Below are 13,038 nucleotides of genomic sequence, written 5' to 3' on the forward strand. Positions count from 1 at the left end.
TGCTCTAATATGAGTAATAGCTAATCCTTGTGACTGAGGCCATAGACGAGGGAATTAAGTGAGATCTATGGAGCAAAAGCGTCTTGAGTCCCAGTCTGCTATGGAAGTAAGGTTGAGGGTAGTGAAGATCTTGGGTTGAGGTATGAACATTATGAATGAAGAACAGTAGGTGTAATTTCACCCCACATGGAGATTCTAAAGTCTGTCCTTTTGTGAACTACAGTCCATTTAATTGCAAATTTATTTATGCAGTTATGCTAAATTATCATATTTGTGTATGTTTGTTTTGCAGGTGGTCCAAATATGTGGGCTATCACTTCTGATGAGCGAGTCAAACATGACCAGCAGTTTTTAAATCTTAAACCAGTTGGAGGGTTACTTTCAGGTATGTGTCCACTAGAACTTTGAGAACTCACTGCTTTTAAAGCACAGTTTTTTTTAACATTTACTTTTAATGTCTGTCTGAGACTGCCAACTGCTGTGCAACAACTGTAGTCTGAAGTTAATGTTGTTTTCTCATTATACTAGTATAGAATTTGTAGCCTCACTGCGTTTTACAAAGTACAATCAAGTAAAAATCAGTGATCCATATTTTACAATTGTAATGACAGTGACACTATGTTTCCAGTTATTACAGTACTCTATGAAATTGACAGCAACTTTCTGTATCTACATATGTACTATTATATGTGAATGTCCACAAATTGCTGTCATGTATTTCCTTGCTGCATGACACAATGCAATGTTGAGATTTCCATAGGCGGCAATGTTTTAAAAGTAATTCAGACAAGAACTTCACCTCATAATTACTATTAAATAATATCTATGGCCCTGAAAAACTAACCTATAGTTCTATGATGTTATGTTTCTTTGCATTGTGATTTAAAAAGTCCATTGTATTTCACAGTAGGTTTTCTGTTCAAGTCTTATGGCACTTCGGCTTCTAATGGATATGTCCTAATCTTTACTGCTCTTTGATCCTTCACTTTTTATGAATATTACACTCAGTGCCTTTTACTTTGTGATTTGTTTTCTGTGAGAACTTCTAAATGTTATGAAAATTACAAAGCGATGTTTATCATTTGGGTCAATGGGCTGAGGAGTGGCAGATGGAGTTTAACTTGGATAAATGTCAGGTATTGCACCTTAGTAAAACAAACAAGGGCAGGACGTGCACAATTAAAAGCGGTGCTTTGAATAGTGTTGTAGAACAGAGGCGCCTGGGGATTCGAATACATAATTCTTTGAAGTTTGCTTCACATGTTGACAGGGTGGTTGAAAAGGCATTTAACATAGAACGTAGAAAAGTATAGCACAGTACAGGCCCTTCGGCCCACCATGTTGTGCCGTGGAATAATCCCAATCCAAAAATAACTGAACCTAACTTACATTCCCCTCAATTCACTGCTGTCCATGTGCATGTCCAGCAGTCGCTTAAAGGTCACTAATGGCTTCCACGACTACCACTGGCAAAGTATTCCATGCACACTCAACTCTCTGGGTGAAGAACCTCCCTCTGACATCTCCTCTGTACCTTCCTCCTAACACCTTTAAAACTATGCCTCGTGGCGGTCAATCCTGCCCTGGGGAAAAGTCTCTGGCTATCGACTCTATCCACACCTCTCATTACCTTGTACACCTCAATCAGGTCACCCTCTTCCTCCTTCTCTCCAGAGAGAAAAGTCCGAACTCAGTCAACCTCCTCAACCTGGTAAACCTCCTTTGCACCCTCTCCAAAGACTCCACATCTTTCCTATAATAGGGCAACCGGAACCGGACACAATATTCCAGTGTGGACTCACCAGGGTTTTGTAGAGCTGCAGCATAACCTCGCGACTCTTAAACTCGATCCTCCTGTTAAGGAAAGCCAAAACACTATATGCTTTCTTAACAACCTTATCCACTTGTGTGGCAACTTTGAGGGAGCTATGCACTTGAACACCAAGATCCCGCTGTTCCTCCACACTGCCGAGAATCCTGCCTTTAATCCTATATTCAGCATTTAAATCCGACCTTCCAAAATGCATCACTTCGCATTTATCCAGGTTGAACTCCATCTGCCATTTCTCAGCCCACCTCTGCAATCTGTCAATGTCTTGCTGAAGCCTATAATAGCTCTCGATACTATCAACGACACCTCCAACCTTTGTGTCATCAGCAAACATACTAACCCACGCCTCAACCTCCACATCCAAGTCATCTATAAAAACTACAAAGAGCAGAGGCCCAAGAACAGAGCCCAGCGGGTAACCACTCAGCACTGACCTCCAGGCAGAATATTTACTATCTACAACCACTCTCTGCCTCCTGCCAGCCACCCAATTCTGAATCCAGACAGCCAAATCACCCTGATTTCCATACGTCCTGACTTTATGAATGAGCCTGCTGTGGGGAACCTTATCAAATGCTTTGCTGAAGTCCATGTACACCACATCCACTGCTTGACCCTCGTCAACCTGTCTCATGACCTCCTCAAAGAACTCAATAAGATTTGTAAGGCATGACCTGCCCCTCTCAAAGCCATGCTGACTCCCTTTAATCACGCTCTGCATGTGCAACAGCACATCCACATGAAATTTGACAGGGCATGTCCTCGTCTTCCTGAAACAAATTTTCTGCTGTCTGGATAACTCTGGGGAGGCTTCCAGCGCTTGGCAGGGGTAGCAATTGACATAGTTGCATGATTGGGACTACAGTAGGTGAAAATAAAGGCATTACCTACTCACTAACACACAGTTGGGTTTCTACCAGGGCCACCCAGCTCCTGGCTTCATTGATGCCCTGGTTCAAACATGGACAAAAGAGGTGAGGGAGTGAGGGCGAGAGTGATTGTTCTTGACATCAAGGCCACATTTGACCAAATGTGGCATCCAGGGAACCAAGCAAAACTGGTTTTAACGGGAATGGGGGGAAAGCTCCCTGCTTGTAGGAGTCAGATTGAGCACAAAGAAGATGGATATGTTTGTCTGGAGTTAGAATCTTGGCGGCATACTGCATGGAAATAAGCCTTTCTGCCCAACACATTATGCATCCTGAGATTATGACATCGAAGGCTCTGCTTCATGGTGCAAACATGTTTGTCTTCAATGCTCACACCTTTGAGTAATGGAGTTGGGAAATTATGTTGTGGTTGTACAAGAAGTTGGTGAGGCCTCTTCTGGTGTAGTGTCTCCAGTTCTGGTTGCCCTGTTATGGGATGGATGTTATTAAGCTGGAGAGACTTCAGAAAATGTTTACCAGAATGTTGCTGGGAATGGAGGGTTTGAGTTATGAGGAGAGGCTGGGACTTCTTTCACTGGAGTGTAGGAGGTTGAGAGATGACCTTATGGAGGTTTATAAAATGATGAGGGGTGTAGATGAAGCGGATAGCAGGTGTCTTTTCCCTAGGGTTGGTTCATGTGTGGAATGAACTATCAGAGGAAGTGGTAAATACGTATACAATTACAACATTTAAAAGACATTTAGGTAAATACATGAAATGTTTGGTGGGATATGGGCCAATTGCAGGCAGGTAGGATTATTTTAGTTTGTGATTATGGATGGCATGGACTGGTTGGACTAAAGGATCTGTTCCTGTGCTGCATGACTGTAACTAATTTGACTCTGCTTGATGATGTCACTCTTCCTGGATGCCAGAGATCCCATTGATGTGACACCATACGTTAAGTTGGAAAAGGTAAAGGCCAGACCACTGGGATGTTTAGATCATTCATTGATGTTAGTTGATCATAAACCCTGCCCAACAGTTCAGAATTGCTGTGTAAACATCTCAACAAAAAAAGTAATTCAGAGATTGTAGTACAACCTGTTTAAAATTTAAAAATAACTTTAGATGAACTATTGGGCTGGTACTAATTTTATAAAAGGGCTGACTGCATATGGAACTTGTCGTTGTAGACTCGAAGGGCCTTTTCCTGTGCTATATGAATCTATGAATTTACAAAGAGTACAGTATCCATCATTGGATGACTTTCAGTGATAGAATTGGTGGAAATGTTTGTGGTTTGACTGTAAATCTGCTTGTCATTCTTTGAAAACTTTAACAGATTTATCAAAACTAATAGATACTGAGATCAAACCTGACAACATTTTCATGTTGCGATAACAAGGTGTGGAGCTGGACGAACACGGCAGGGCAGGCAGCATCAGAGGACCAGGAAAGCTGACGTTTCGGGTCGGGAGCCTCCTTCAGAAATTTTCACGTTTCTCTTTCCCTTTGCCTTTCTTGATGCATCAGAAGTAGTATTGCCATCTCACTTTAATTTACTACTGTTTGACTGGAATCTACTTAATTTAAGTTTTTACTTTGAGTTCACAATTTGGAACAAGCTTGTACAGCTTTTTTTCAGTGAGGAAATGTGTTTTTTTCCATTGTAACGTACAGTAAATATTGATTTTTATATTGTATTGAAAATGAATGATTCTACTATATTACTTTAAATCTTTTTTGGTTTAAGGTAACTTTTTGTTTTAAGAATAAATTGTAATGGGCACTTCGGAATATAATACACTTTCCTACATCTTAACACTGTAGAACATTTCCATAAGCTGCAGTTCAGGGATTTAAAAATTTACCTTTATTTAACTAATTTGTCATTGGTCTCTTCGCTCTCTTTTTGAACATGGAAATGTCCTGTACAGATTTCCCCATAAGCCACATGGCCACAGTCTCTGGGAAGCTCCCCTTCCAGAAGTCATTGCTGTGTGCAGACGTCTGAGGTCTAGACAGCAGCAATTAAAATTACAGAGAATAGTGGTTACATACCATAAGCTCTTTCTATAGATTTCCTTAATCGGAAAGTAGTAAATGGACTACAAACTTCCTGTGTTATGTATTTGCTGTAATGATTGATATTTTAAAAATTTTTTAATGGAATGCAACCATACCTGGAGAGGCAGATTTGCTTAACGCTGCTTAATTGCCCTTGAAAAGGTGGTGTTTAGCTGTGTTCTTGAACTGCTATAGTCATCTGGTGCAGAAACTCTTGCAATGATGTTTGGAAGGGTGTTTCGGTTTTGATTCTCCAGGAGTAAAGGTATAGCACTACAAATCCAAATCAGGATAATATGTGACTCAGAAAAGAACTTGCAGTGATAGTGTCCCCATGCATCTCCTACTCATGAACTCCTGGCCACTAGATTAGGAGATGCTGTGTAGGGCTCTTGTGAGTTGCTACAATGCATCTTTGACGTATTAGATATGCTTTCTCTGTGCGTTTCTCAGGGAGAAGATGATTCTTTAAATTGTGAGGTGCCAATGATGCGAACTAGCTTTACCCTGGATGGTGTTTGATTTTTCTTTTGGAGCCAAACCCATCCAGGCAAGTGGGCAGTATTTCATCTGACCTTTCCTTTAAAGATGATGAGTAGGGTTCGATGAATTGAGAGGTATGTTTTTCATTTCAGAATTCCTACTCTCCAACTGAATCTTGTAGCCATATTATTTACGTGGCTGGTGCTGTTGAGTTTCTGGTTGGTGATAATTCTAGGATGTGGATACAGGGGATTCAATAGTGGTAATGCCATGGAATGTCAGGTTGAGTTATGCATTCTCCTTTGTTGTAGATGATCACTGTACAAGTGTCAGGCAACAGAAGTATTAATATTGGGACACTGCTCACTGGAGTTCAAGGATGAGAGGTGATCTCATTGAAACATATAGGATTCTTAAGAAGTTTGACAAGATAAATACAAAGAGGATGTTTTCCCTCATGGGAATAAGTTGAGACCCTCCTGGGAGGATCTAGGACCAGTGGAAATAATCTCAGAATGAAGGAGTGCCAGTTTAAGACGGAGATGAAGAGGAGTTTCTTCTCTGAGGAATGAGCGTCTTTGAAACTCGTAGCCACAGAGATCTGTAGGGCCAAAGTCCTTGTGTGACTAAGGCTGCAATAGATAGATGAATAGATACTTGATCAGTAGGGGAATTAAGGTGACAGGAAAGTAGATGCAAGGAGTATCAGATGAGCCATGATCCTGGTGAATGGCGGTTCAGGCTCAAGGGGCCAAGTTCCCGTTCCTATTTCTTATGGTCATCTGACCTAAGTCTCCTCTGAATTGGCTGCAGTAATGTATCTAGCTGCTGTTCCTTTTCAAGACACAGTTTGTATTTCACGATATTTCTGTTGGAATCTCCAAGGTAAAAGATCCACACCAATGACTATGACTTAATATTGCTGTGCAGAGACACAAGACAAACAAAGAAACAAAGAAACCTACAGCACGGGAACAGGCCCTTCGGCCCACCAAGCCTGCACCGATCAAGATCCTCTGTCTAACCTGTCATCTATTTTCTAACAGTCTGTGTCCATTTGTTCCCTGCCCATCCGTGTACCTGCCCAAATATATCTTAAAAGACGCTAACATGTCTGCGTCTACCACCTCCCCTGGCAACGCGTTCCAGGCACCCACCACCCTCTGTGTGAAGAACTTTCCACGCATATCTCCCTTAAACTTTCCTCCTCTCACTTTGAACTCGTGACCCCTGGTAATTGAGTCCCCCACTCTGGGGGGGAAAAAGCTTTTTGCTATCCACCCTGTCTATCCCTCATGGTTTTGTAGACCTCGATCAGGTCCCCCCTCAATCTCCAGCTTTCTAATGAAAATAATCCTAATCTACTCAACCTCTCTTCATAGCTAGCACCCTCCATACCAGGCATCATCCTGGTGAACCTCCTCTGCACCCTCTCCAAAGCATCCACATCCTTTTGGTAATGTGGCGACCAGAACTGTACACAGTACTCCAAATGTGGCCAAACCAAAGTCCTATACAACTGCAACATGACCTGCCAACTCGTGTACTCAATACCCCGCCCAATGAAGGAAAGCATGCCATATGCCTTCTTGACCACCCTATTGACCTGCGTTGTCATCCTCAGGGAACAATGGACCTGAACACCCAGATCTCTCTGTTCATCAATTTTCCCTAGGAATTTTCCATTCACTGTATAGTTCGCCCTTGAATTTGATCTTCCAAAATGCATCACCTCGCATTCGCCCAGATTGAACTCCATCGGCCATTTATCTGCCCAACTCTCCAATGTATCTATATTCTGCTGTAATCTCTGACAGTCCCCTTCACTATCAGCTACTCCACCAATCTTAGTGCCATCGGCAAACTTGCTGATCAGACTACCTACACCTTCCTCCAGATCATTTACATATATCGCAAACAACAGTGGTCCCAGCACAGATCCCTGTAGAACACCACTGGTTACAGGTCTCCAATTTGAGAAACTGTCTTCTACTACTACCCTCTGTCTCCTGTTGTCCAGCCAGTTTTTTATCCATTTAGCTAGCACACCCTGGACCCCATGTGACTTCACTTTCTCCATCAGCCTGCCATGGGGAACCTCATCAAACGCCTTACTGAAGTCCATGTATATGACATCTACAGCCTTTCCCTCATCAATCAACTTTGTCACGTCCTCAAAGAATTCTATTAAGTTGGTAAGACATGACCTTCCCTGCACAAAACCATGTTGACTATCACTGATAAGCCCATTTTCTTCCAAATGGGAATAGATCCTATCCCTCAGTATCTTGCACTTCCGTTTCTCCTGTCCACAGTCAGTGTTTACGCTTCACTCCAACATCTGTTGACCAACTGGAGATCTCTCCAGGCAGCCTGATGCCAGTTCACCTTGTATAACATATTCTAATATACAGAGTATTTGAGAAGTTTTTTTTTCTCTTTTAGTTCTACCTGTTTGCAAGAATTGCATTGTTTCCAGGATGATTAATGGTAAAATGTTGACAGGTGATTTACTGGCTTGTATTAGCAGTGTTGATAAATACTTCTTGCCCATCTATTTCGGTGAACTGGAATGTTGATCCACTTCGTAACTTATTTTTCCAATTAGAAATTGGACTAAGTTTTGTTTTAAATTAGGTAATAGTTTTCTTAATTTAAATGAATCATTCTCATAAATGATCTAATATCACAATTTATTCCAACTTTAAGCATAAGAACTGCAGACTCTATATTTCTTTTGGTTAATAAAGCTAATGATTTAATGAGTTTTGAGAAGATTTGTAGCTCAGGTTGAGTTTCTGGATGTGAGTTTGCTCGCTGAGCTGGAAGGTTAGTTTTCAGACGTTTCGTCACCATTTTAGATAACATCATCAGTGAGCCTCCGACGAAGTGCTGGTGTTATGTCCCGCTTTCTATTTATCTGTTTAGGTTTCCTTGGGTTGGTGATGTCATTTCCTGTGTTTGTGATGTCATTTAACACAGGAAATGACATCACCAACCCAAGGAAACCTAAACAGATAAATAGAAAGCGGGACATAACACCAGCACTTCGTCGGAGGCTCACTGATGATGTTACCTAGAATGGTGACGAAACGTCTGAAAACTAACCTTCCAGCTCAGCGAGCAAACTCACATCCACTAATGATTTAATTCTTAAACCTTATGCTACACCTGGGTCAGTTGCTTTGAGTGACTTTGTACAAAGAAGTCAACAGCTGCAAAGCTTGAAACCATCGACCAGTAACTGCCCAAATTGATTCTGTCACATACATGATACTGAAGGAACCGTTTTCTAAAGGTGTGAATGCTGAATGTATTGATCATGAGTTTTTAAGCACCTCACACGGATAAGGCTTTGTAAATTGGTGATGGTTTTGTCATGACTTTGCCATTATGCAGGTTTTAGTCAGTATACTTAAACCTTCATAACTGAATATGCACCATGAAGGAAGCAATGGTATCACTATTACATTTGTTAGAGTAACCAACATTTGTGAGTGCAGTGCATGCCACTGGAATATGTTTCAAATCAGAAAACAAGCAAAACCTGATTAACCGGTACAGGTAGAGCTAACACAATGCAAAGAACTTAAAAAGCACCTGATTATTAACCTCTAATGCGAAAAGAAGATCTTATGCAGGTTGTCTGACTTGTGATAGATAAACACAACATTCCTTCATGAATGCATGAAAGCAAAAATCCAAATGTTGCCAGTACAGAATAGAAGCTGTGTTTCTGTGGGCCCAGGAGGCAAGCTCCCGAAAAACACTCAACATTTTGCTCTACATTTTTTCTGATACATTTTAAGCTGTCTTGTATTTCAATTTAAAACAAACGAAAGAAGTAAATTTGTTGCAATGGAAGCAATTTGGTGTCCACTTTCTGAAAAGCTTGCTTACCCATTACAATTTCAAGTCAATGCCTTTGACACTATTCTCAGAAAATCCTAGCTGTGTCACACCCAGTTCGCAGAGGCACTGGATGGCATTCAAGTCCACATCCTTCCTTTGGGAGGCCCTGTCTTGAATCCCTCCTAATTCATATTGGCACTGAGCTCCAGTTGCTTCAACATTTTAACCTGATACTCCCAATTCTCTCTTCTGCTCTACCATCTCCTCGTCCCCCTTGGCTGAGACAAACCTTATTTTATTACCCACTCTCACACCATTGTTTGATGTTCTTTGCACCCTGTACCAGAAGAGTGAGTAGGACCAAGTGGAATACAGCGGACGGTTTTTTGTCCCATTTATAGAGTACTATGGGAACCATAGCAAAAGTTGCATGAAGATTCACTTGATTGTTGACAAAGGTAACAGGATACAGCTGTGAAGTACTTGAGCAAATTAGGTGTGAATTCATCGGACCAAGAGAAAGTTTGGAGGAATATTAAATAAAATTGTTATCATATTTGGGAAGTTAAATGAAAGACCATTTCCATTGGTTGGGGAATTAAATATGAAAGCACAAATTTTCCAGACAGTTAATGTCAGATTGGAAAGAATGTTTCCATGAAAAATATATGAAATATGCTTCAAATGACTTTTGACCCAAGATTGTTTATGATATTTAAGAAGGAATTAATTTAGCATTTCAAGAAAAATAGTAAACATTAAGGAAAAACAAATTTGTCCTGATTCTAGTGACTAGAAATCTTTTATATAAGACATTCGTACAACATTTTGTGCATCTGCATATCACACCCTTTAGAACAATATTGCCTGGTGCTTTACACCAAGTAGAAAATACAAAGATGAAGGGAAATCTGGTCACTGTTGGGAAATGAAGACACAATCAAAGGGCACAGTTTAAAGATCATTTTGAAAACTGACGATCTGTTGACTAGTAAAGAGCTATTGGGAAGCTGCTGTAGATGATCCAATATAAGGAGCTGTAAGAACTTTAATCAGTGATAGAATAGTGAAGAAAGGAGTAGTATATCCAGTATTGGGAAAATTTTGCAGGCTAGAGGTGGTTGCAGAATCTTGAATACAATGGCAAGGATTTTTTTCATTGAGTTTGGGGTACTGAAAAATCAGTGGAGCTTTGTGGAGGCACATGGTAGTAAAGTTTTGGGCTTTGCAAGTTACAGCAGTCTACTATTTTTATATCAGAAAGAATGGGATATTTGAAGTAAAGAAGTATTGAGAATGTGTTCCCTTTAGTGAAGTTATATTTTGTGAAGCACACGTGAATAACCTTTAAGAAGTCAAGCCTTGAGACTGTAGCCGTGGACAACGGTGTCTATCACAGTGATTGAGGAGTGTGCAGCTATGGGCATTGTTTTGGAGATATAAGTCTTCAGCCCAATGCAGCAACAGAGGCATGATCCCTTTTTTTTCCCCCAAGCAGGTTTTGCATAGGGCCAGTTACAACACTGCATGTCTACAAGTTTGCACTTTTTACTTTTCTGAGATTCACGTCAGAATGTCTCATTGAGATGAAACTGTAGTTACCTAGTGGTTCATAAATTATTATATTAAAATGTGTTTATTCTAATGCTAAACAGGTGACCAAGCTCGAAATTTCTTTCTGCAGTCTGGTTTGCCAAAGTTAGTACTGGCTGAAATATGGTGAGTATTGAAAACTGACCTTGCAATAGGTCACTTCGTTTTCACAATGATCTCTTTGTCACATTTGAACTGCAGGCACTGAGACAAGTAAATATAATACAAAATTTATAACCCAACATAATGTGAAAACTGGGACTGGGCCTTTGTCCGACCAAACAGTTTTTCAAACTAGTGACTAAAGTTCTGAGTGAAGCCTTGTCTGTCTAAATTTACTTTTAGCAACCACCAGTTAAGCTAACCAGACTATCTTGTCCTTTTTGTGAGCAAATCATTGTGCTCATGAAGACACATTTTGTTCTCCTCGTGTTTCTTAGTTGCTAGTCGGTAATTGATTTTTTTTTCATGTTTTTAAAAAAGTTAATTTGCTGTTTGTTGCATATCTTGTTTTGTAAAATTTCATTAGGCTATAATACTAAAACCTCAGTTATAATCCTGATGTTTTTGGTCCAGTTGTTTTATGCATTGAGGCTCACATACTGTGATATTTTCTTCTGACTGTTGTGTGTCACCCTTTATTTGATATCTCTCTCTTCCTGCCATAATCACTACCCATGATTGATCTGCATTTAGTGTGCTGTGCTTAGCACACCATGATTTCTTCAGTTGGAAGAGCAAGATCTGTTATTTTACTGCTGATTTTTTTCTCCATAATTTAAACAACAAACTGGGAGTCCCCAACAAACATCCGTCTTATGACAGCTTGTACTTATGAACACGGTCTCATGAAGAGGTATAATTTTAAAGGTCTGACATATGAATATTTACTGTGCTTACAATTCGCTTTTTTTATATTGTCCTGCATTGTGTTCTGATTTGCGTACTAATTGACTTATGAAAGGACTTGGGAATTGAAACCTTTCACAGCCCAGGGACTGCCTGTATTATTTCTACTGTCAATTTTACTGAGATCCTAATAGAAGGATCTGTGTAGATGATAAATCAATTCTCACGTATTCAAGTTCTTCTACAGCTTTTTTCCACCCACCTCTGAAACTTGCTCCAGTCCTAATATTCCTCATAATCCTTGTGATTCTGTAATACGTATTCTCACCATTTCTATCACTTCACCATTGATGGTCATACCTTCAGCTAATTGGGCCCTAAGCTCCAAAATTTCATTGTTCTAACTCTGTCTCACTTCTGAAATCTAGTTCTTCTAGCACACTTTTGGTCATCTGTATTAATATCTCTTTATATGGTATTGTATCTGGCAATATGCCTGTGGAGCACTGGAAGGTTTTTATTTTCACTAAGTTAATGGTGCTTTCTAAAGGTTAATGGGAGTTATAAAATAATGGTAAGCAAACAATAATGCCTGATGATAAATTATCAAATCATTTCAACAAATACTTGGCACTGTATTTTGCACAGACTATTGTAACCGAACAGAGGACGATGTTGAAATATATTCACAAAATAAAGTTTATGTGTAACGTTTTCAAGCATTTGCTATAGTGAATAACTTAAAAAATTTATGAAAGAAATTATCATTGCAGATTTGTTATATTAACATTTCTTAAACTGGGCTTATGCTTGGAACGATGTTCTTTTAATACAGTTACAGGTGCATTATAACTTGGTACCTTTCATTTTTAGGGATTATTCCACACTGTATAAACATGACACCTGCTTTCTTACATTACACGCTCATTCTTTATTTGGCCATATTTTCCTGTTGCCTCCTTTCTCTGTTGTCCAGTTACTTCTTTCCTGTCCCCTCTTTTTTTGGATAGTTTGTCTCCCAAAATCTTGACCCAACCCATCACTAGCCGTTTGCCTTCCAACTCTCTTTCTGCCCTTTTGAAGCTGAAGTCCTGCTTGGATAAGCTCATTGCTACTCTCAGCTTCTCCTGGCAACTCCAGAGAGTCCCTCAGAGCAAGATTAGCTGCAGCTTGCAGAACACCCATTCCAACTGCACTATCCTCTTCTACTGTCGATCAGTTCATCTAAGTATGCCTGTAGGATGTGAATTTTGCCAACATTTTACTCATCCAAAATACCATAGCTTCTTCAAACTCTGTCACAGGCCACTATCAAGGCCCCTATAGTAAATTTTCACTCACAATAGAGACCTCACTGTGCATAACTCCCTAAACGTTCCTTCCCCTTACATCTTACAAGTCAGAGAAGCACAAGAACTTACTTATCACACAATTGAATTGATGTATTATGGACTCTGCTCTTAGCTTTGCCCATCAAGTTAAATCTAAAT

General features: G+C 40.0%; 1 protein-coding gene across 3 annotated transcripts in view; it reads left to right on the forward strand.

The window, feature by feature from the left end:
* The window catches only part of LOC125452619 (intersectin-2-like), a 197,084-nt gene that overhangs the window by 68,360 nt on the left and 115,686 nt on the right, over positions 1-13,038 (forward strand). For all 3 annotated transcript variants that reach the window (XM_059645418.1, XM_059645419.1, XM_048531276.2), the window contains exons 3-4: positions 293-385; positions 10,762-10,825. In XM_059645418.1, the coding sequence (XP_059501401.1) occupies positions 293-385; positions 10,762-10,825 (157 nt within the window). The remainder of the gene's footprint in view (positions 1-292; positions 386-10,761; positions 10,826-13,038) is intronic.

Source organism: Stegostoma tigrinum, chromosome 4 (genome assembly GCF_030684315.1).
Source record: "Stegostoma tigrinum isolate sSteTig4 chromosome 4, sSteTig4.hap1, whole genome shotgun sequence".
Classification (NCBI taxonomy): Eukaryota; Metazoa; Chordata; class Chondrichthyes; order Orectolobiformes; family Stegostomatidae; genus Stegostoma; species Stegostoma tigrinum.